General features: G+C 41.9%; 1 protein-coding gene across 1 annotated transcript in view; it reads right to left on the bottom strand.

The window, feature by feature from the left end:
* Positions 1 to 20832: 20832 nt before the first annotated feature.
* Positions 20833 to 26152, bottom strand: part of LOC124154357 (mucin-2-like) — a 70126-nt gene continuing 64806 nt past the window's right edge. Inside the window, exons 13-14 of the mRNA XM_046528040.1 lie at positions 21782 to 25348; positions 20833 to 21251 (exon numbers count right to left, since the gene is read on the bottom strand). Coding sequence (XP_046383996.1) covers positions 21946 to 25348 — 3403 coding nt within the window. The 3' untranslated portion in view covers positions 20833 to 21251; positions 21782 to 21945. The remainder of the gene's footprint in view (positions 21252 to 21781; positions 25349 to 26152) is intronic.

The following is a 26152-nucleotide window of genomic DNA, read 5'->3' as shown; positions in this document are numbered from 1 at the left end:
TCGGTTAGCATCCTCCCATCTTTAGCCTTAATTTTAGACATGGCTTGTCCTCTTTTGCCGCCCGATAGCGACTTAACTTTGGCGTACAACGCGCCTATTTCTCCATCCTTCTGGAACTTTTCCATTTCCTCACACTGTCTTTTCCACCAAGCCTCCCTTGCCCTCTTAGTTTCACGTCGTAATCGATTATTCAGTTCCCTATACATTCTTTTTCCCTGTTCCGTGTCCACGTTCTTCCACTTCCTCCTCTCCTCCATTTCATTTACCATTGCCTCCGTTATCCACGGCTTCCTTATCCTTCTACTGTCAACGTAACCAATTGACTTCTCCGCCGCTTTGACTATTCCCGTTTTAATATTATCCCATCTTTCCTCAACAGTCTTAGTACTTTCAATCTCCCGTATACTAATGTCCACTAGTTCCTGATATTCTCTCCTCATACTCCCCTTCAGGGCTTCTACGTTCCATTTCTTCGCCTTCCTAACTTTCATAAGTCTTTTGAATCTTACATTGCATTTCATGAGTACTAGATTGTGGTCCGAATCCGCATCCGCTGCGGGGAAGCTGCGCGAGTTTTTCACACTATTCCTAAACCTCTGTCTTACCATAATGTAGTCTATTTGATATCTCCCCACATCCCCTGGACTTTTCCACGTGTACCTTCGCCCTTTATGATGATTGAACCACGTGTTAGTGATGAATAATTTGTTTCTCCTACAAAATTCTGCTGCTTTCTCTCCCCTGTCGTTTCGTATTCCTAGACCAAAATCTCCTATTTCGTGCCCATCCCTCCCTTCCCCCACTGAGGCATTCCAGTCCCCCATCACTACCAGATTTTTCTTACCCGGTGTGTCTCTAATTATTTCCTCGAGCTGTTCATACACCTCATCTACTTCTTCTTCCCTATGATTGCTAGTGGGCATGTAAACTTGGACCACCACCAGGTTGGTGGGCCGCGCCTCAATTTCTACCACCAGAATCCTATCGCTTACCTGGTCTATACCTACCACACGCTTACCCATCTTCCCGTTTAATACTAAAGCTACCCCTCGCTGACTCTCTTCCCCTCCACTATATATAACCCTATACTCATCACTCCAATAGTCCCCGCCATCCCTCCACCTCACCTCGCATAATCCTAATATATCTATCCTCCCTTTATCCATTTCCCTTTTGATATTTTCTAACTTCCCCGCCCTCATCATAGTCCTCACATTCCACGTCCCCCCATTTATAGCCGACTTCTTCTTTTCCATCTTCTTGGTCTTCTTTTCTTCCTTCTTCATTGCTGCTTCAGCTGATGATGATGATGATAAGTCTCTGCAAGGATTTCGCATGTTGGCGACCCCGAGGACCTTGCCGACCTCGCTGCCGTGCCCGACACCCGCCCTTTGCGGACGGGTCCCGGGCGATGAGATTCCGAGGCTCATTTGGTTGTACTCCATGTTTTCAGGGAAAAGATAGTTGGTAGGGTTTCCCACTTCCATTCCAACAGTGTTTTTTACGTGACACCATCACGTGGACTACCTTTCGTCTGGCTCCTACCCTTCGACCTATCTGGCATGTGTGGCCCTACCGGGAATAATTTAGAATTAATCCCGCCAGTGCAGCTCTAGGGGTCATAGGAACGCGCAAGCCTTTCCACCGCGACAAGGTTGTAGCCCAAGGGAAAGGATTTATATTATTGACGCTATTATCGAGGCTCTTCTATGGCTTGGAGAGACAACAGAATGATGCCAATATCTACCGCTACATATTACTCAGCAGGCCTCCTACAGAGGTGTTTGGCAGGGGATGATCAATCACCAGCATCCAGTAAGCAAGAGGCTACCTTCTGGCTACCTTCGTCGGAAAATAAACTGCCCTTGGATTAAAATATCAGGTTTAATCTAGTTGCCAGTCAACGGTCAGACTAAGATTCCTTTCGAGTTGTTCTAACAGGTTAGTTACACTAAGGACCTGGCAGCTCTTCTCTCTACGCGTTCTAACTTCTATGCTTAAAGCCTATTTCATGAGGATGACAACATAGGTAGTTATTGATCACCCCCTGCCAAACAGCCAGGTGGTGGCTCGCAGGGTATCAAATACATGAAGATGTATTCCGAATGGGGTCTGGGGGATAAGTAGCTAATTTCTCTCACTTAGTCGTCACACTCTCCTAGTATCCCTTTAAAAAACCTAAGTTACGATTATCTTGACCTGTCATTTCCCGAATATGTTTACTCCACCATAGATCATTATTGAATCTAACTCCTTAATCTTTTGGAGTCTACAGTCTCAAATGTTGTACCTTGAATGAAATATCTTCGTTGCGGGTAGGTTATGTTCAAGAATTCACCACTGCGCAATTTTTCAAATTTAACTTTAACTAGCACGCATCGTAACATGCTTGGACTGCTGTCAGTTTGTTCGTTAATTCACCCCTATCTTCAGTGCAACGGATTTCCGTGACTTTTACTCGACTGATTGATTTTATACTTTGCTATTATATGAAAAACTAAATTAAAATTCATAAAAAGTAAACTGTTGCCATCTATTCTCCCGCGAAAAAATGAAATTGGCGGAAACTTCCCGTTTTTTCCGGACAGATCTTTAATATTTACTCCACTCCTCCAGAATTATGGATGCCATATGGATCATTTCTCTTACTTATGAAAGATATTTTATGCAAACCGTTATTTATGGCATTTTTGAGGTGGGGTTATACTTATTACGTTACGAAAAAAACCAGTACTTGTTCGTTCTACATCATAGAAAGTGATCATGCTTTTACAAGTACGTGTTTGGGTAACAAATTCATATGTTTTCCTTGAATAAATCTGACGTTATTTGAAAACTGCCGTCTAACTGCCACCACACGGTCCAAAAAACGTCACCTATACTAACAAATTATACTACCATGTGCCGTTAGAAATAATAATAGAATTAACAACCATGCGTTAAGTTTTACATAGGTTAGTAAGCTGCACTACAAGACATGCAATCTTTTTACAAGTTCTATCGCTGCTGTTATAATCTCTTATTGATCGTGGAAAAAATGACATTCGGAATCTGTCTGTTCTACAATCTATCTCTCTCATTTTATTTATATTATCTGATCTTCCGTAGTATGTTGGCGTCCGTAAGATATGGTTAACTTCGTCAGAAAAGACACTGCTCTTGAATTTATCAAAAAGGTTTAGTCTATTTTTCAATCTACGGTCAAACAGAGATTCCCATCCGAGTTTATCTAAGAGGTCAGTTACACTAACAAGACTATCGTAACGACCTTTCACATACCTGGCAGCTCTTCTTTGCACGCGTTCTAACTCTGTTATTAAGCCTTTTTCATGAGGGTCCCAAACACTGGCAGCGTATTCCAAATGTGGTCTAACGAGGGAACAGTAGCTAATTTCTCTCACTTTGTCGTCGCACTTTCCTAATATTCTTTTAACAAAACCCAGTTTACGATCAGCTTGATCGGTTATTTCTCGAATATGTTTATTCCACGATAGATCATTATTGAGTCTAACTCCTAGATATTTCACGGATTCAACAGTCTCTAATTGGGTACCCCGAATTATATAGTTACGATGTAGGGAGTTGTCCTTCTTCCAGAAATTCATTACGACGCATTTTTTCAAATTTAGTTCTAACTGCCAAGCATCGCACCAAGCTTGGATAGCAGCAAGGTCATTCGTTAGTTCATCTATATCTTTGCTGGAACGGATTTCTCTGTAAACTACAGCGTCGTCTGTAAATAATCGTAACTTACGCTGCACTACATCGCCAATGTCGTTTATATAAAGAAGGAATAGGAGTGGGCCTATGACACTACCCTGAGGAACGCCAGAAGTGACTCTAACCTCATTGGAGACTGCACCGTCTAATACTACTCTTTGGAAGCGTCCGCTCAAAAATTCTCTTATCCAGGAAATGGTATCTTCGTCAAGACCGTAAGATTTCAGTTTTATTATTAACTTTCCGTGGGGTACTTAATCAAATGCCTTATTGAAATCAAGAAAAATGGCGTCTACTGGAATGCTGTCTTCCCCGGAGACTAAAATTTCGTGGGCGAAAAGCGCTAACTGAGTTTCGCACGATCTGCTTTTCCTGAATCCATGTTGAGTTGCCATTAATAAGTTTTGCGCGTCTAGGTGTTTCATTACCGAGCTGACTACGATGTGTTGAAGGACCTTGCATTAGATGGACGTTAAAGATATCGGCCTGTAATTAGATGGCTGTTCCTTGTCTCCACTTTTAAATATTGGTGTAACATTAGCGATTTTCCAGTCATTAGGTACTTCGTGTTGCTTGATGGATTTACTGAATATTAACTGCAAGTAGGGGGCAATTTCTGAGGCTAGTTCTCTATATACGCGAGAAGGTATTTCGTCTGGAGCAGGTGATTTATTTGGACTGAGCGATTTCAATATATTTTCTATTCCGAGCGCACTAATGTCAATAGCTGGCATCCTATGTATACAGGGATAGTCATCGGTCTCGGGTGAGTTCTCGAAAGGCTCGGTGAACACGCTCTTGAAGGAGGAATTTAATAAATTGGCTTTATCGTAACTGCTTGTCAACACATCTCCATTGTCGTTTCTCAGCGAGCATACGGTAGATCGTTTACCTTGAACTTCCCTAACATATGACCAAAATGCTTTTGGGTTATCCTGTAACTGCTCAACTAGTGTTTTTCTTTTAAAATTCGTGAATGCATTCCTGAACGCTTCCTTCGTGGCGGCTTTAGTCATCCTATATCTTTTAATTATTAGCTCGCGTTCATTAGCGGATAAATCCGAGTTGACTTTTTTCATTTTCGCATGACACGCTCTCTGTCTCCTGAATGATTTTCTCACTTCCGCGTCGTACCATCTGGTTCGCAGCATTCTTTTACTGTTTTACTAAGGATGTAGCTATTTATTCCCGAAGTTACGAGTGAAAGAAAGGCTTTCCAAGTATTCTCTACATTTAAATTTAATACTGATTCTTGAAACTCGGGGAAAGCATTTTTCAGATTACTCTTAAAACCATCAAAATCAGCTCTTTTAAAAATGAAAACTTTACGCTCTTTTTTAAATTTTACAGCGGTATTTAGAGAAAACTTTGCCGTTACTACCCTATGGTCACTTATTCCTTCGACAGTGCCAACGTTTATTTCCTGGTGTGGTATATTTGTCGCTAATAAATCAAGAATACTGTCTCCTCTGTTTGGTGCCGATGCTATTTGAAACAATGAATTAGATGTAAAAGTGTGTAATAAAGCCTCGCAGATCACTTTATCCCTCCCACCAGGAATGTAGCTATAAGTCTCCCAATCTATAGAAGGTACGTTGAAATCTCCACCTACAATCAATTTTTTTCAGGATACGTGGATGCTACGCTGTTTATTTGATTTTGAAAATCCAACATTGACGTTATATCTGAGGTAGGTGGTCTGTAATACGAACATAATAAAATAGTTTTGAATTTTGGACATTTAATTAAACACCACACTGATTCAACGCTGGTCTCAGTTACGGTTATCGCTTGGCTGACGATTGAATTCTTTACAGCTATAAAAACTCCGCCCCCAACTCGATTAATTCTATCTTTCCGATAAACAGTGAACGATTTTGGGAAGATCTCATGGTCTGAATCATCATCTGTTAGCCAACTTTCTGTTCCAAAAATGACGTTACACTTCGTACTATGAATTAAATGGTGGAATTCGGGAATCTTATTTCTTAAACCACGGCAATTAACTACAGCCACGATTAAAACTTCGGAACTAGTATTATTGAGATTTGTCAGAAGTATTATTGAGATTTGGGAATAATTCTGATTTGCTTTTGTCGAATAGACTATTCACAGGCTCTATACCGCTGATAAATGGAAATGCATGAGTTATTGTCTCACTATTAAAATGACTTGAGCCTTGACTGCCTTTGAAAGTATTACTCGACTGACGCTTCTCGTGCTTTAAAGTAATACCTGTATTATTGTAAATCGGTAATGCTGATTCTGAAACGCTGATTTTTCTTTCTACTACTCTATTCTCATTTCTGGAAAAATATTTGTCTGTGAAAAGTTTTGAACTTACCCCTTTATTTTTCAACCCAAAACCAAACCCATTTACTGCAAGTAGGGGGCAACTTCTGAGGCTTGTTCTCCATAAACGCGAGAAGGGATTTTGTCTGCACCAGGTGATTTATTTGGACTGAGCAATTTCAATATACATTCTATTCCGTGCGCAAAAATGTTAACAAGCGACATCTTTCGTATGCACAGATTGTAATCTGTCTCGGGTGAGTTCTCAGAGGTCTCTCTGAACACGCTCTTGAAGTAGGAATATAATAATTGGATTTATTGGAACTGTTTGTCAACACATCTCCATTATCGTTTCTCAGCGAACACACGGTAGATCGTTTTCCTTGAACTTCCCTTACAAAAGACCAAAATTCTTTTGGGTTATCTCGTTACTGTTCGACTAAAGTTTATTATTAAGTCGAGATCATTAGGGGATAAATCCGTGCTGACTCTTTTCATTTTAGTATGGCATACTCTCTGTCGCCTCAATGAATTTCTCCTTTCCGCGTAATACCATCTCGGTTCGCTACCTTCTTTTTTGTTTTACTAGGGATGTAGCTATATATTGCCAAAGTTACGAGCGATATAAAAGCTTTCCAAGTACCCACTACCTTTAACATTACCATTGATTATTGAAACACGGGGAAAGCATTTTTCAGATAACTCTTAAACCAAACAAAATAAGCCTTTTTAAAAATGAAAATTGTACGTTCCGTTTCAAAATTTCCAATGGTATTTAGAGAAAACTTTGCTATTGCTACCTTATGGTCACTTATTCCCTCAACAGTGCTCACGTTTATTACCTGATGAGGTGTATTTGTCGCTAATAAATTAAGAATACCCTCTCCTCTATTTGGTACGGTTGCTATTTGAAATAATGAATCTGATGTATTAACGACTCTCAGATCACTTTACCCCTTTCTTCAGGAATGAAACCATGCGCTTGTGGTGATCTCGGTGATTGGTCACCCCCTGCCAGACACCCTTGGCTCGCATGGAGTTATGTAGATACAGAAGATTAAATGAAGTAGTGAAGGTCAGCGAAAGCTAACACCCTGCCAAACACCTTTGAGGAACCTCGTCACCTGAAACACGTGGACAAGCTAAAAATTGGGGTGGGGGGAGAAAAAGGAGCTTTTCGCGTTCCCCCTCCACTCACAAAATTTCGGCGTTGCCAAGTCAGCGGAGGCAATGGGCGTCAATTTGATCACTTTTCGTAAAATCCTTATTTCTCATCGTAGAACCTCGATCAAAAGACGCATTTAATCGCTCAACGGCAATGAGTGTGATAGGTGTAATTGTTTACCTCCAAGTACTGGCATTAGTAAAGTAAAAAATGTACTACGAAAGGTCCTATCGGCAGCGGTTACCTCATACTGTGACGCCCGTCTCGGGAGGACCCGGATTATCTCTGAGAGCCCGAGAAAGGGTTCAAAAAAGGGTCGCCCTTCCGTCCGGTAGACCTGACCATTTCTTGGCCCCAGAAAAGTACCACTAACCATCAATGCTGTTTGAGTACTATAACCTTTGCGAAACCCAGATTGAAAATTATTTAAAAAATTATTTTTAGACAGTTGTTCAGTAACACAATGAAACACGAATCTTTCAAGAGGTTTTGATAAGGCACACAGTATTGCAATAGGGCGGTAGTCAGACATTTCTACAGGATTGGGCTTCTTTTTAATTGGTTGAATGAGAGCAGATTTCCACAAGGAGGGGAAGTTAGAGTAATCTAACGAGCAATTATAAATTGAAAGCAAAATTGGAAGAGCTAGATGAAGAATCTTTTTAATTACCTTAATACTGATTTCATCTACTCCCGTAGTTTGAATTTACCATTGAAATGTATTTTAATAGTAGATCTGGGGTAAAATGAGGGAAATAAAGATTTTCATCGCTGAATTCACGCTCAATGCAAGTATTGACATCGAGACGCTCTTCCTCATCTATACAATCAGACGATGTGGAACTATTTAGAAAATAGGTATTAAGCTCATTGAGGGTGAAATTAATATTGGTGGGTTCATTCCTGGAATTTCCGAGACCCAATCTTTTAATTTCTTGCCACAGAGAACGAGCGTCATGTTTATCTGATAAGCAAGAAAAGAAGTAGTTAACTTTTGCATTATGCTGCATTTGCTTCACTTTATTTCGGGAGACTTCATATTCATTGTATTTTTGAGCAGACCGAGTTCTTCGAAAGTGCCTACGTAAAGAATCTCTGTGACTCATGGCGTTTTCTATTTCTTGAGAGAGCCAGGGACATGGGTTACGTCTTAATTTTATTTTTATTATGGGAGCGTGTCTACCTAAAAGACAAGTAAGGTGGGAATTGAATATTGCTACTTTTTCATTGACATCACGCGTTAAAAAGAAATCCTCCCATGATAGACCGTTCCAGTCCAATTCAAACCTAACGTAATCAAGTTTAGCCAAATCCCGGAAACAGATTTCAGGAGGTTTATATGGTGTCGGGTTGAAAATATAGTTCACATACACTTAGTCATGCTCTGATAGTAAGTTCACAGATTCTTGACCAAAGTCATCCACTTTCTTAGCATCGTCAACAATGATTAGGTCAAGCAAAGTCTGACTTGATTCCAGAATATGTGTAGCTTGAAAAGAAGGCAGATGAAGATTATAACTAGACAATAAATTCTTAAGATAAGCACTCTTACGTGTATCTTAAAGCACATCAATGTTGAAATCCCCACAAATAATGACATTTTTATACATAGGTATGTACTTACATATTGAGGTTTCAAAATCATCACATACATAACAACTATTTGGTGGTCTATGCCAGTGGCGGCTTGTCCATAAGGACTCTCGGACGCCGCCCCTCCCAAATATTTGAAAAAGTAAAAAAAAAAAAAAATATCCATGACTTTATAATTATATATCTAATTAACCAAAGTGTTTTTTCAGTCACATACATCGAAAGTGTTGGAAAAACACGAAAAGGAATAGCGCGAGAAGTTCGTATTTGTAGCCGTGGGGCGCTGGCCAGAACGTCCCAATCCATCCCCATGCAGTTATATGGAGAGTGGTAGTGGTGGGAACCGCTGGTGCTATGACGCGTCTAACGTTGTGTCTTATGGAACTCTTGGGACGTCGCACAGTGGGCGGAAATCGGAAAAAGCCGGACAAAATTACAAAATGACTTTTTTTGAGTTATAAACTTGAAACTTCGCAGGTATACTCAAAAATGATTGAAATTTATTTATATGTACTTCATTTGACATAGATCCTACCCGTTACTGAGATAAAGAGGCTCAAACGTGAGCAAATTTCCATAAAAACGCCCGTCTTCAATTTTCTCTGAAAATCTTCCAAAGTAAGTGAATGGTGAAGTTATGGGTGGATTCTTGCCGAATAAAAAACCACATAATCTGTTAGCATGGTGTTTTTTCTTTAATTTTCCGTAATCTTAAAGAATACAGCCCATCAATTCTTACCGAGCAGTAACAAAATGGCGGATACTGTTTTTCGACGAAGTTTTACATTTAGGTAGAGTTTCAAATAGGTTTTCGGCAAGGTCGCGCAGAGTTACTTATATGAGAGCATTGTTTAAAGATTTCTTGAGGTCTTTATTCAGTTTTCTTTGAAATAAGTTTGCGTCGCCGGAAATTACATTGATTTTTCGATCGCGCGGCAGGGTTCTTCTCCGCGCGTCGGGAGTTGGATTAGCCGCGCCGCGGTAAGGTTATTGAAGCTGTACGGGTTTTAACGCTCAACATTCACCGTTTTTATGTTTTGCTTCAAGACACCGATTCTCAAATGGTCTATGGTGAAGACAGTGGAGGTTTTTCATGCGATGTACTTGCACGTTTCATCGAAGTTCATTTCGTTATCTTTGGATACGATCGAAGACCATGCTTCTATTAAAAGCGTTCAAACCTCGACAAAGTGAGTTGTTTTCCTGGGACTCATACAAAAAGACCTACCAGAAAGATACCAGCTGAGACCCTTATACCTTCTTCAATCACCGATCCCTGACCCTCAGGATTCTAATTTCGAAAACGGTCGTTTTATGACACCCTGGAGTGGAGCCCTTGGCCGTCTTAACGGAGGTATTTCCATGGGAACTTCTAGCTTTTTTAAAATGTGCATCATACCCTCAGTTCTACTTTGACGTACAGATTACCATGTCTTTACACGTTTACCATACGTTCCTCCCCGTCTACGCATTAGGGCATTGGATAACCATAGGTTCGACAAATTTATTATTTCTAAATTTTACATAGGCTCCATCCGCCATTCCATAGAAACTGCCACCTCACATTATTACATGACTTGATATCTACAAAATAATATTGGAATTGGTAAAAAAATCATTCACTCGGTAAAAAGTATTTGCTCCATTATTTATCGCGGAGGCTGAATTTAAGACCAGGCCCTGATGCTCTGAAATTTCTCAATGACTTCCTGACAAAACGCATTCTATGGCCATACCTTAAGAAATGGGTAGAGAGTTCTCGATATAATGAATGATTTTTGTGTCGATACAAAAGTTGGCTCGCTGACTCTATAACATTTCCAGAATTTGTTATGCATCACTTTCCCGATACTCCAACGACAGCCGGTTGAGTATTGTATTTTTGTAAAAATCTATTCCTCTCAAATTGATTGACTAAATAAAATTCCCCTTGTAGCTTCATGCTACAAAATTCATATTATATTTGCCAGGCATTCCAGGGCGGCCAAAAAAATGTCGCACCTAATGTGTAAGATCACGCAGAAGAAAATTCAAACTTTAAAAACTACTGCTACTACTGCTGAGCTTGCTCTCGCGGCATCTGTGAGTTTGAGAGAGAGGGGAGACACTGCAGCAGCTCACCTAATTGCAGAAATAACAACTACGACCCCTACTCGGGCTAAGAGAGTTCTTTCAAAGTGGAGGACGAGTGAAAAGGTCCACACTGAGCTGACAGTGGAAGAGGCACTGTCATTGATGAGTTGACCAAGAGTCAATATCGGTCTTTCCATACGACAGCTCTGAGCCATGGACACGAATAGTATCCCAGCTATGACAGAAATAGCGATAGCAAAAAAAGGCAGCTTATAACGAAGGAATTAAAATAACTGAGACCATGAGCGAAGTAAACCTTCAAGCACCACTGAACCACACCATATTGGGAACAATAGCCTGCTTAGCCACCACTTCCACCTCTCAAGAATTAAAATGTGTGGTGAACTACAGATTAATCTCTAAGTACGGTTTTGATGGAAGTTCGGGCCACTCTCAATATAAGCATATGTGGCAACAAGTGGATTTTTCAGATAAATTCCTAGTCATGAGTTCCCTTGTATCTCATAGTTTGATTAAAAAGCAGCAGGTAACAAAGGCGCTACAGGTAACGACTGAAGTTTTCACTTTCTCTTGGTTAATTACATTTATCTCTAAACTTTTGATAAAGAATTTAAATTGCATCGGAGGCACTTCTCACATATAGGCTCTACAATTTTAGATGACACTATCTGGGAAAATCCACTGCCGACGTCGACACGATTTTGTCATCCCATCCGCTTTAGGTGAAAAAAGAGACAAATGAAGTTACAAAATCAGAAAGACATTACCTATATCGAAAGCCAGGTGGATGGTCTTAATGATTTCAACTCTGGATTTTACACAATCAAGTTCTGTTTACTACTGACCATGATCAACGGAAAAGTAATGCTTACATTGCTTACCTTATTTTCCTAATTTTTTCTTAATCTTAAAACCCATAAAATTTATTATCCTACAGGGAAGTATAGTCATTTCGAAATTAAGAAAAACGATAGTTTTAAGTTTGCAACACACTGAAGGACAGCTGAATCATGGGGTTCTAAATCTGCGGTGCAATAGCGTCGGGTATGAATAACTTAGGAGATGTAAAATATCGTTCACCTGATATCGATAAATATTCTGTTGGTTTATGTACGCTGCACTGCCACATACGATTTTCTGAATGCATATTGGATATGTCGTATCGATTGGAATTTGAACAGTGGCATTTTATAATTAAAATTTTAATTTATTTTAGTTAGGAAAGGAATGCTAAGAAATTTTTCAGCTAAAATTGATAATATAAATTAAAATAACTATTTTGAAAAAGATGTTCGGGGATTTATTCAAAAACGTACTTACAGGCAAGTGGAAGTTTGAAATTTCTACGCTCCACAAGCAAATTAAAATCACTTTCACAAATTCTGCGCACTCAAGAGAACTTAACTTTCCTTCACCACAGTCAAAGTAGAACTGAGGGTATGATACACGTTTTAAAAAATCTAGAAGTTCCCGTGGAATTGTCTACCTAAACTACCCTGTCTTCATCGTATCTGCTTCAACAACTTTCTAGTGCTTACTGTAGGTGCAGAACATGAGATTGTCACGCGATCCATAATTTTCGTCCATAAAATTTTGATTATTTAGTTGCCATCAGTAATCTATGTTCATTATTAGTAATGTTAAGTCACTGAACACTGCTATATTAGCCATCTTCTTGAACATTATTCTCTTCATCTATAGAGTAAAACATTAGATTTAATGACGCTTTATGCAGTTCGTTATTTGTTCAATTTGCCGACTTGGGTGGCGGCGGGGTAAAATGCTCGCCTGTCAAAGAAGTGTCGGGTTCGAGTCCCGCATGGGGAAGTTTCCTTTATCAAGCGCAACGTTGTCGCAGAATAATTTATTCACGCCATTTATGTCAATATTGATCCGTCTTTACGTATTAATAAAGTATGAATTTTGTAACGTAAAGCCAAATGTGGAATAGTATATTCAATAAATTTGAAAGAAATAGATTTTTACAAAAATACCAACTCCCGTAGAAGTATTGAGAAAGTAATGCAAAGCATATTCCGGGAATGTTATGGACTCAGCGAGCCAATTTTTGAAGCGACACAAAAATCGTTCATTTTTTCGTTCCCATGGAAATACCTCCGTTAAGACGGCCAAGGGCTCCACTCCAGGGTGTCATAAAACGACCGTTTTCGAAATTAGAATCCTGAGGGTCAGGGATCGGTGATTGAAGAAGGTATAAGGGTCTCAGCTGGTATCTTTCTGGTAGGTCTTTTTGTATGAGTCCCAGGAAAACAACTCACTTTGTCGAGGTTTGAACGCTTTTAATAGAAGCATGGTCTTCGATCGTATCCAAAGATAACGAAATGAACTTCGATGAAACGTGCAAGTACATCGCATGAAAAACCTCCACTGTCTTCACCATAGACCATTTGAGAATCGGTGTCTTGAAGCAAAACATAAAAACGGTGAATGTTGAGCGTTAAAACCCGTACAGCTTCAATAACCTTACCGCGGCGCGGCTAATCCAACTCCCGACGCGCGGAGAAGAACCCTGCCGCGCGATCGAAAAATCAATGTAATTTCCGGCGACGCAAACTTATTTCAAAGAAAACTGAATAAAGACCTCAAGAAATCTTTAAACAATGCTCTCATATAAGTAACTCTGCGCGACCTTGCCGAAAACCTATTTGAAACTCTACCTAAATGTAAAACTTCGTCGAAAAACAGTATCCGCCATTTTGTTACTGCTCGGTAAGAATTGATGGGCTGTATTCTTTAAGATTACGGAAAATTAAAGAAAAAACACCATGCTAACAGATTATGTGGTTTTTTATTCGGCAAGAATCCACCCATAACTTCACCATTCACTTACTTTGGAAGATTTTCAGAGAAAATTGAAGACGGGCGTTTTTATGGAAATTTGCTCACGTTTGAGCCTCTTTATCTCAGTAACGGGTAGGATCTATGTCAAATGAAGTACATATAAATAAATTTCAATCATTTTTGAGTATACCTGCGAAGTTTCAAGTTTATAACTCAAAAAAAGCCATTTTGTAATTTTGTCCGGCTTTTTCCGATTTCCGCCCACTGTGCGTCGTCCGAAAATGCGCAGAGTGACGTGTGAGTTGACATCGCTGCGCAGGCCGGCGGGCGTACAATCTGGCGTCTACTTGGTGCTGCCACAGAAAAGGGACGTACGGAATCAGAATGGTCACTGCACTGGGTGTAGTTATACGATTTTAATTTTTAATTACTGGTAGGTATTGCTACAGAAAATAAATTCTCCCATTATGCTTGCGTTTTTTTGGTGTTTGGATTCCGGAACACTTAAAATCAACCAGTTAAAGGCCGTATTGATGTAGGAAAACTATTCCCGAGTATTTGCCACAGTTCTATTATGATTACGAATTTCAAGAACCTGGGGGAAACTAATATTATAATGTTTAGGCCTGAACAATGTATCTTCCCGATGTTTAGAAATGCGGTACCTATTTTTCAGATAAATTTATCAAAAGACCTGCAGTATTAGGAAAATCAGTTAACATTCCCCACTGATTTATGATTTAATAAATAGGTGTGTGCGTGATAGGGTGAAGGATTAAACATGATTTAACCCGTAAAACGTGACTTTAAATGGAGTTATTCAATGAATGTCAAGACGTTCCGCGTACAATGCACCTTTTGTGTGTATGGCCATCATTTTTCTAGCCATCCTTGTTCTATTCGTTCATGTTCACCTAATTCCTCAGCGGCAGAGCGGTAGCTGTCTGACGGAAAATGTCCACTTGGGTCTGATTTAAGTGGCTTCGAAGAGTTCATATCAGTGCGGAGATCCTTACAGCTCCTATCTGTGGTTCAGAGTCGTCTTCTTTTACGATCTAGAATTTATATTCTATTATATCATGGCAATAATTTCGAAGACATGGTTATTCCAAGTGCGAACCGTTGGCGTTTCGTGTGTTTACCACATATGAATCTTAGACTCAAGGAGATGGTCCGTGACGTCTGCTTGAATGCCTTTGCTGACCTTAAATTCGTCCCTCAGCTGAATCAGCATTAGTGGACCACGACTTCTATCTCCCTTGAGTCCTCCTTATAGTAACGGCAAGACTCTCGGAAAGAACGAAGTGAAATGAGTTCAGACATCATTTTTGAGGAGTTAACTGTGCTTAATTTCCGATTAAGAAGTTTCTTAGTGCTGTGTGTACATTCAAGAAGACAATTTTGAATTAAGCAACAGTGCTCGTTTTTGTTGTAGGGAAATATAGGGAAAATTGTCCCCAAATCTGTGTCCAGGCACCTTGTTCTTTTTGGTCGTATTTTTCGTCGGCTCATTTTGTGTCGTCCCTTGTTTATTTATAGACTAGTGCCCTTGCCATGTGTTCAATCGGAAAGAAATTTTTGTCCGGCGCTGATTTCAACGAACGTGTAATTGATCACTTCGCTGGACAAAAGGAAAGAAGGATGGACTTCTGCAATATAACTAAAGGCATGTGAGTATTTCAGATTTTGTTAAAAATGTGTGAGAAATGTTTAATTATTGATTTTAAATCATACTCTATTCAAGAAGCAACGCGTACACCGCAATCAAAGTTTACATCTGCAATAGCAAAGCGCGCGCATACTAGTAGTGTTTGTTACCTAGTGGAAGTCAGTGACACTCCCCTCCCTCCTCAGGTGTTACAAGTGCCATTGCTACCTAAATCTTTGCAAATGTTGAATAGATTTGACAAATAACGCATTATGATTGCAAAATGAACAACATAAGTGTATTGCGGGCATATCCGCACGAAGAATTTAGGCGCTAAAACCTAAAGTTACGAATTTTCGTCTGTATTTGCAAAATATCGCAGCAAATATATTTTTATTCTTCAAGATCATTGATTAGTATAATCAAGAGTCCGGACTAAGCCGATCCGTATGACCGAGAGTCTACTGCATTTAGTATTTATTAATCAAGCTTTATTAGGAAAACAAGGTATTTTTGTTGAAATAAACGGAACATATGGCATCACAAAATTTTATTCCTAGATTGCCGTAAAAACTTAATAAAATACACGAAATATTAAAAAACTATGACCCCCGGTGGAGTGCGCCCCCCCCCCCCCCCCCCCCCCAGCATTTGACTCACGAGCCGCCACTGGTCTATACATGACCACAAATAATAACTTGCCATTAGCATTAGAGACATCAATAAACATAAATTCAGGTTTTCGAGGAGTACCATCGGACTTTTCAAGGACTTTACAATTAAAGCGATCATGGATATACGCAGCCACACCACCACCAACTCTATCGAGTCGATCATTCCGAATTAACTGATAATTTTGGAAGTTCACCATATTATTGTTTATGTGTTCTTTCAGCCTGGTTTCGGATATTCCAATTAAATGATAACTTTTTGCATAAAAATAATGTCTAAATTCATCAATGTGCGCAAATAAAGATTGAGCATTAACATGACATACACTAAGTTTTTGTGGCTCGCGTACAACAGTAGCTTTGGTGCTTAAAGGTAATGTGTTGATTTCAGAGTTTAAACGTGCAGATGTATCCTATTTGACCCTCTGTAGGTCTTCTTCGGTGTTCACCTGGACTCGATCGGCACCTTCACTTTTTCTTACATACACTTTTCCATTTCTTATCCAGACAAACTTGATTTTACCCTCCTTTCTTAGGCTGCGGGCTATGCTGTGTAGTTTTCTGTTAAGTGGGGTCAATGATTCATTTACGCAGATGAGGGGATTTAGTGAATAGGGCTTCAAATAGGGCACATCTAAGTCCTTCAAGTATAAATTTCTTTTCCTTTTACGTAGCTGGACAAATTCCTCTGCAACACGGGACCTCATGAAGCGTACTAAAATTGCACGGCTTGGGTTATCCGCTGAGCGACTACCAACGCGGAATGCATAGTCGATATCATTTATGTCAACTTTTAACCCCAAAGATAATCCCGTTGCAATAACGAGGGAATCAACAACTTCAACGTCAGACGTAGGAATACCTCTTATCTCTACCACATTCCGCAATTGCTCCTGCTCAATTTGGTTTAAGCGAACTTCACAATCGGACAGTTTGCTAGTTAGAACTTTATTTTCACTCAAGAGCTCATCCAGCTTATTACTTAATTTTGAGAGGTTATCGTTAATAAGCTCAATAGACTTCGCGTGCTCACTCACAGATACCTGCCATGTAGAGATGGTATCCTTAAATGCAATCTGCTCGTCGTGGATGGAGATGACGCGCAGCAGAAGGGTCTGCAACAGCTCCTTTGTGGTTTCCTCCTCATCCGGAAGAGTAGGAGACGCAGCACGGATGCCTCTCACGGGGGTTTCCTCTCTGCGGTCTAGGCGATGTTTCCCAAGACATTTGCTGCAAGTCCACGGCTTTTGCAGATCTAGGATTGTCCTGAAGTCCTCCTCAGTTAGAGAATTGCAGGACGGATGTTGCAAACTCTTGCATGCACTGCAGGAGAGGCTAGAGCCGCGTTTTGTAGGAAGGCCACATATTACGCAATCGGGCATTACGAGGCGAGCGAGAATAGGTCTCAAGCGAAAACCGAGCGACCGAGAACAACACGACCGATCACCTTCACTGCCTGAGCGAGACATACTATACTATGGATATGGATATAGATACTATATCCATAACACATTGTTATTACATGATGGATATTTTGACAACGTTACTTATATATCCTATTTGCAACATCTGTTATGAGTTGTAAAAATAATGTTGTATAGATATCCAAGTTGTAATATCCATAATATTAAAAAATGGCTATTTCTTACAGTATCCATAGGTAGCATATTTTTTGTATAGAATTGAAGAGCACAAGTGTTTTGTTTGTATGTCTGGGGATTACCAAATAAGCACGCCCATTATCTACTCATTAGATGTCGTGAAGATATCTGATAAATGTTGTTATAGGAACCTCCCTGTCCACTATTGGACATTGCTGCAACGTTGTTTGTCGGGTCCATTGGATATTTGACTGATATCCAAACAATGTTAATTGGATTAACATGGAAATTGCAGGGATGTCATATGTTAACTGCGGCAATGTTGTCTGGGTGTTGTCGGGATATTGATTGCTTCTTGGGAAGGGTTGAATGTGGAGGTTAAAGCTTTTGTTGTAGCTTGGGTAATCGTGCTCATCTTCATTTTTCTTTTGGCAATAATCGATGAGCTTTGTGATGGAGGAAGATTTTTCACAATCTTCAATTAGTTGGTTGAATTCGTTTTGGTTGGTTTTCGCATGTGCTATATTTGATAAGCAACCTTTTGTACTTACTCCAAGCCACTTGCCAATCTGGATGTAATTCTTTCCTAGTGAATTTTTTGTGTGATGTCTTCTCGGAATTTCCACTAGTTTAAATCGATGGATATCAGCAATGTTTCAACAGTGACTGGTCCATCATCATTAGGGTGATTGAATGTTGGACGAGTTGTCCATTGAAACATTGGTGATATACGGCCATGTATTTCGAATTCTGGAAATCCCAATATGATCTCACGAAAACTTGCCAATTTTTTTTTATCCTGGAAGTAATCATGCAATCGATTTGTGAGAAATAAAGTTACTGGCGTGTATGTACAAAAATATGAGAAATTTTAATGTTCTTATAAAAAAATCAACAAAAAATTGTAAAAATTAAATCATAAGCCAAATTGTGGTTGATAAGAAAAATTCACATAAAGAATCCATTAAAAAAACTTATGATCTTTTTATCACACATACTTTTGTTCATGTGCTTTAATTTGAAGCATTTTGTAAATTCAGTTCAATGTTTTGCAACATCAAGTTTTGTCCATGTTAGGATTTTGTAGCAGTGCTTGTTTGCATCTTTACATAGGTTTTTCTCTTCACACTGTAACACCTAATTTTGAGTTGTTTGTTTTGGATTTTGGTGTGACGTGAAGCGGGCAATAATAAGCAGCAGAGGTGGAGTGAGGTATTTGTTGTGGTTGTTGACGGCGCGGGAGGAAGTGAAAAGGGGGGAGTCGGATTGTGATAGTTATGGCGGACGGGTGTTTCCTAGCTCCCGAGTTTGTATTATTTAAAGTGCAATAAAATATTTGTAAGTGAAGTGAAACAAAGAGAAATTAATTACAACGTTACTTGAGATAGGTAAATTAACACATAACCAATGAAAATCTTATTCACGTATTTTAAAAGCAACAACATATCATATAAAACGATGTTATTAACTGATACGTTGAACGTGAATATAAAATGCAAATAATGAAACTCTCCGTCCTCTTCTCAACATTCATTCTCACTTTTAACCCTTTAAACCACAGGATAATCAACGGGCCATACACATTTTCACTCCACTACACTTAAAGTTCCTTCATGCGATCTCCGCCTCAATTTACGTCACCAGCCCATTCACACATAAACAAACACGAATCAAATACCGGCAACATGACACTGAATATACACACCACTGAAAAAAACAATAGAATGAGACCTACACAGTAAGCAAATCCACTTATCTCCTATTTTAAATTTCACTCTCTTCCTCTTGTCTTTCTTCCTTCTTCTCTCCGCCCGATTTTCGTCCTCTCTTATGTTATTTTCGCGTATCCTAAATATGTCATTCGCGATCTTCTCAGGGTCACTTTCTCCTACTGATCTAAGCCATTCATCCCATAATCGCTCCGTTTTCTTCCCGAAATGAGCCTCCATTGTCGTGAACTCGGTTATGTGATTGTTTCCTTCCGCCATCATGGAATTGACAAGGTGCTGTCGCTCCGGTTGGCGCGCCCCCGCTACATTGTTTAGTGCAGGCCGATGATCAGCTGATCTCTCGCCCGGCCGGTGAACGTATCCATCGCCGCGAAAGTTCTTGTCTCGTCGTCCCTCTCTCTGCTGGCTCGACGCCTGCCACTCCCGTTGCTGTGATTTCTTTGAGTCCCATCCGTGCTGCTGGTTGTGCTGGGATGCGCTTCCCGATGTCCTCCACGTACGCTCCTCATGGGGTCCTGATGCATGCCTCCCATCGAACGTCGGGACCTTCAACTGTACCGCGGATGCCATTGTGACGCTGGGTCTCGTGTCTTTCTCACGCACGATGCGTTGGACTGCTTCCTCATCTAGCCCAGCTGCCTTTGTGGTGGATTGTTGTCCTAGCTCGTTCGCCATCTTCCCGGGCCCTTCCTCCACTTGTTTTTCCTTTCTTCCCTTACATTCTCGCCGAAACGCCGTTAGCCCTTCGTTGATGCTCTTTATTGTCTCCTCCAACTTTTTGTCTCTTTCTTCTTGTTTGCTATCTCGCCTCTCCAGTTCTGCCTTTAACTGACTATCTCGCCTCTCCTGTTCTTCCTTCAACTATCTCGCCTCTCCTGTTCTTCCTTAAACTGACTATCTCGCCTTTCCTGTTTCTCCATCAGCTGTCTTAATAGCACCCGTAGGTCACTGTATCCTTGCTCCTCCGTTTCCGTCTCAAACTCATGTGTCTCTATATCTATCCCTTCTTTTATCAAAAGCGGTTTTAAATGCTCCTGCAGCTCAAATTTCGCCCCTTGAGTCGTCGATCCCCGATCCCTCAACAAACTTTGTAAATCCACCTTTTTAAGGTTGGTAAAATTTTTTCACTCCCGCCATTTTGAATTCCCGCTCTCTACGACGCGACTCGTTCCTCAGGCGTTCCGTGGTTTCGATCCTCTCGAGAAGTTGTGCCCTACACGTTGCGGCGCCAAAATGTAACGTTTTAATTAATTTCTCTTTGTTTCACTTCACTTACAAATATTTTATTGCACTTTAAATAATAAAAACTCGGGAGCAAGGAAACACCCGTCCGCCATAACTATCACAATCCGACTCCCCCCTTTTCACCTCCGCCCGCGCCGTCAACAACCACAACAATTACCTCACTCCACCTCTGCTGCTTATTATTGCCCGCTTCACGTCACACCAAAATCCAAAACAAACAACTGAAAATTAGGTGTTACAACACTCGAATCGTAGAACTTTTCGCTGTTTGTTCATTTGTTAGTCCATTCTTTGTGGTGTTGGAATATTTCATTCGAGCTATCAAAACCACAATTCCTAAAACGAGTGCTGATGCAAAAATTACTCCACCTATAAAGTTACTGCTTATTAGTACTTCAACGTTTTCATTGGTGATTTGCCTCTCATTGTGATGCTCATTGCTGATATCTCGTTTGGCCCTCGATTCTTGCCTTTCATTTGACCCTACCATCAAACCACGCACACCCAGAGTAATTGAAACAATTTGCTTCAGCGGTTCTTCCCGCTTCTTTCTATATACTGTATTTTCTATCTCCGGCTCATTTATCAAGGCTTCTTCCTCACCATAACTGTCATCCACAGAAGATGGATCTGATAGTTCACGTTTTCCAAAAAGTCGCCTTTTTGAAGGTCTCCCTCGCTGATATTGCCCTGAAATGAAAACAAAGCGTGCCATTATAAAATTTGTTTTCTTGTTTCGCATTTTGTGGAGAATGCCTTTCTTCTTAAAATACCCAAGGGCATACCCAGCAGGAGGCAGGGGAGTGTAGCTGCCCCCCTCCCCCCCCCGTAAAAGAAGAAGTAAATTTAGTCCAAAATGAAAGTTTTGAAAAAAATTCTTAAAAAAATGATATCAGTGCAACCCATAAAACTAAAATAAAAATCATTATTTTTTCAAGCAAATAATTTTATAAAATAATAAAGAGCTATCATAATTTTCTTAGGATTTTGGTTTCATTAAACTTACTGTGCGTTATGCACTGGCAATATAGAAATGATTATTATGCATGAAGGAATAGAAATGCTTTCTATTTTAAGGCCATTATTAGTTTCCGTTCATTGCCATGGAAGGTCACTTGAGAGACAGGGAAAGGAATGATTAAATAGGGCCTGCGGTTTACCAGCAAATATGTAATCTCAATTTTTATGGGAAACAGGATGATACTGAAATAATAGCTTACATGAATGGAAGGTATGGTATGTTGGGTCATCATCCTTGGAGTGGTAGTCATCCTTCTCATGAGGTAGAGATGGTGTGGGAATAGGTCTGCGTGTTGGAGTCACTGGTCTGCGAGTAGGTAAACATTCGGGTCTTTTTGAGCCAAATTCACATGTTATATCAGGCTTAGTGGTAATGCATCTGGGGTGGCTCGCAGAGACGGACTCTATTGCCATTGATAATTGTGGAATCATCTGTGCAGTTCTCTCCTGGAAGGCAACCTGGTCGTTGGCGGTGGGTCGTTGATGGTGGTGGCGGCCTTGGGCATCTCGGATCATTGCTTCCTGGATAGCAATTGGGCTTCGGCGTTGTTGGTTGTGGTGGTGGCTTGGGGCATCGCGGGTCGGTGCTTCCAGGGTAGCAATTCGGTTTCGGGATAGTTGACGGTGGCGGAGGCCTAGGGCATCTTGGGTCTGAACTGCCCGGATAGCAAACTTGTTTGGCCGTGGTTGATGGAGGCGTAGGCCTTGGGCAGCGCGGGTCGGTACTGCCGGGGTAGCAAACTGGTCTGGCTGTTGTTGTCGTCGTTGGGGGAGTCCTGAGGCACTGAGGGTCTGGGCTCCCTGGATAGCAATTTGGTACCTCTGTTACCGGTGGCAAATAGAATGGTTCCGGAGGACAGCGGGGATCATTGTTACCGGGATAACAATTAGGACGGTTTGGTGGAGTTGGTGGAGGACACCGAGGATCATTGCTTCCTGGGTAGCATAAAGGATTTGAAGTGGTTGTTGGAGGTGGTGGCCTTGGGCATCGCGGGTCCGTGCTCCCTGGATAGCAATTACGTTTTGGCGTTGTTGTTGGTGGTCGAGGACATCTTGGATCGTTACTTCCAGAATAGCAATTCGGTTTAGGGGTCGTTGATGGTGGTGGAGGCCTTGGGCATCTCGGATCATTGCTTCCTGGATAGCAATTGGGCTTCGGAGTTGTTGGAGGTGGTGGTGGCTTGGGGCATCGCGGGTCGGTGCTTCCAGGGTAGCAATTCGGTTTCGGGATCGTTGACGGTGGCGGAGGCCTAGGGCATCTTGGGTCTGAACTGCCCGGATAGCAAACTTGTTTGGCCGTGGTTGATGGAGGCATAGGCCTTGGGCAGCGCGGGTCGGTACTGCCGGGGTAGCAAACTGGTCTGGCTGTTGTTGTCGTCGTTGGGGGAGTCCTCGGGAACTGAAGGTCTGGGCTTCCTGGATAGCAATTTGGTACCTCTATTACCGGTGGCAAATAGAATGGTTCCGGAGGACAGCGGGGATCATTGTTACCGGGATAACAATTAGGACGGTTTGGTGGAGTTGGTGGAGGACACCGAGGATCATTGCTTCCTGGGTAGCATAAAGGATTTGAAGTGTTTGTTGGAGGTGGTGGCCTTGGGCATCGCGGGTCCGTGCTCCCTGGATAGCAATTACGTTTTGGCGTTGTTGTTGGTGGTCGAGGACATCTTGGATTGTTACTTCCAGAATAGCAATTCGGTTTAGGGGTCGTTGATGGTGGTGGAAGCCTTGGGCATCTCGGATCAATGCTTCCTGGATAGCAATTGGGCTTCGGCGTCGTTGGTGGTGGTGGGGGCCTGGGACATCGCAGGTCGGTGCTTCCCGGATAGCAATTAAGTTTAGGGGTCGTTGACGGTGGTGGAGGTCTTGGACATCTCGGATCATTGCTTCCTGGATAGCAATTGGGCTTCGGCGTCGTTGGTGGTGGTGGGGGCCTGGGACATCGCAGGTCGGTGCTTCCCGGATAACAATTAGGTTTAGGGGTCGTTGACGGTGGTGGAGGTCTTGAACATCTGGGATCATTGCTTCCTGGATAGCAATTGGGCTTCGGCGTCGTTGGTGGTGGTGGGGGCCTGGGACATCGCTGGTCGGTGCTTCCCGGATAGCAATTAGGTTGAGGGGTCGTTGACGGTGGTGGCGGTCTTGGACATCGCGGATCATTGCTTCCTGGATAGCAATTGGGCTTCGGCGTCGTTGGTGGTGGTGGCGGTCTTAGACATCTCGGATCATTGCATCCCGGATAGCAATTAGGTTTAGAGATCGTTGATGGTGGTGGAGGCCTTGGGCATCTCGGATCATTGCTTCCTGGATAGCAATTGGGCTTCGGTGCCGTTGGTGGTGGTGGGGGCATGAGACATCGCAGGTCGGTGCTTCCCGGATAGCAATTAGGTTTAGGGGTCGCTGACGGTGGTGGCGGTGTTGGACATCTCGGATCATTGCTTCCTGGATAGCAATTGGGCTTCGGTGCCGTTGGTGGTGGTGGGGGCATGAGACATCGCAGGTCGGTGCTTCCCGGATAGCAATTAGGTAAAGGGGTCGCTGACGGTGGTGGCGGTCTTGGACATCTCGGATCATTGCTTCCTGGATAGCAATTGGGCTTCGGCGTCGTTGGTGGTGGTGGGGGCCTGGGACATCGCAGGTCGGTGCTTCCCGGATAACAATTAGGTTTAGGGGTCGTTGACGGTGGTGGAGGTCTTGGACATCTCGGATCATTGCTTCCTGGATAGCAATTGGGCTTCGGCGTCGTTGGTGGTGGTGGGGGTCTGGGACATCGCAGGTCGGTGCTTCCCGGATAGCAATTAGGTTTAGGGGTCGCTGACGGTGGTGGCGGTCTTGGACATCTCGGATCATTGCTTCCTGGATAGCAATTGGGCTTCGGCGTCGTTGGTGGTGGTGGGGGCCTTGGACATCGCAGGTCGGTGCTTCCCGGATAGCAATTAGGTTTAGGGGTCGCTGACGCTGGTGGCGGTCTTGGACATCTCGGATCATTGCTTCCTGGATAGCAATTGGGCTTCGGCGTCGTTGGTGGTGGTAGGGGCCTTGGACATCGCAGGTCGGTGCTTCCCGGATAGCAATTAGGTTTAGGGGTCGCTGACGGTGGTGGCGGTCTTAGACATCTCGGATCATTGCTTCCCGGATAGCAATTAGGTTTAGAGGTCGTTGATGGTGATGGAGGCCTTGGGCATCTCGGATCATTGCTTCCTGGATAGCAGTTTGGTTTTTCAGTAGTGGGTGTAAGGTATGATGGCCCGACATGACAGAGGGGATCGTTACTGCCTGGGTAACATCTTGGTCGGGCTGTTGTTACTGGTGTCGGGGGAGGGCAACGTGGATCGTTACTTCCGGGGTAGCATAATGGTTTTAAAGTCGTTGTGGGAGGGAGTGGTCGAGGACACCGTGGGTCCTTACTTCGTGGGTAGCAATTTGGTTTCAGAGTGGTGTAGGGGTAGGGGGTAGGAGGCGGTGGACAGCGATGATCTGTACTTCCGGGGTAGCATGGGGATTTAGTTGTGGTTGTCGGTGGTTTAGGGCATCTGGGATCATTACTTCCAGGGTAGCATAGTGGCTTTGGTGTAGTTGTAGGTGTCGGCCTTGGGCAACGAGGATCAGTGCTTCCGGGATAGCAGACAGGTTTTGCTGTTGTGGTGGGTGTTGGTCGAGGGCAACGTGGATCCGTGCTCCCGGGGTAGCATGTTGGCGGTGGGCATCTTGGATCATTACTTCCAGGGTAGCACACTGGCTTTGACGTTGTTGTAGGTGGAGGAGGCCTGGAAAAAATGAGTTATCAATTTAGGATTGTAGTGTCCATATCAGATTAGCTGTTTGAAAAATATCATGTTACTTCCTATTCTGGATATTGGATGCTAGAGAAATCATGATATATAATTGTTTTTTTATGTGTAGGGGAAACAAGGGAGGAGAGGGACAGTGTGAGGTTAGGGACAGTTCAAATTTCCCTCACTTTATTTTTAGTTTTTTAGCTCTTGCTTATCTCACATGTATGAGAAACAGTAGCTGCATTTCCTCCTGAAATGGCTCCTGGCTCACTCCTGTGAATGTGAGTTAAGAAGAGGACATTGGTTTTCACACCGATTTTGGTAACTTTCCTGAGAATGATTAACTTTCAGTTTCTATTATTTTAATTATGAATTACTCTCTCTGGAAGCACTGATGAAAAGTCATGTCTTTCAGGTGTATAACTGGTAACTATGATAATATCTAGTTCATGGGTTTACCCAGAATCGAAACTGGTGGGGGGGTGCAAAACTAGCTATTGTCGTTCCAGTTGTAACTATTTTGCACAGCAAACGTTAACGTTAATGAAACCAAAATTTTTAGGAAATTATGACAGCAATTTATTAGTTTTTATAATTATTTGCTTGAAAAAAAATCATTTTTATTTTAGCTCCATGTCCTTTACTAATATCATTTTTCTTCAAAAGGAAAATTTGTTCAAAACTTTTGTTTTGATTTAATTTTTTTTTTTGCTTTTAGGGGGGGAGCTGTTCACCCCTTGCCCCTGCTGGCTACACTCATGATTTACATAGCTGCTTCCTAAAGCCTAATGATAC

The sequence above is a fragment of the Ischnura elegans genome, chromosome 1, assembly GCF_921293095.1.
Source record: "Ischnura elegans chromosome 1, ioIscEleg1.1, whole genome shotgun sequence".
Lineage (NCBI taxonomy): Eukaryota > Metazoa > Arthropoda > Insecta > Odonata > Coenagrionidae > Ischnura > Ischnura elegans.
Note: the sequence above shows the minus strand (reverse complement) of the source record. Positions and strands in the feature narration are given on the sequence as shown.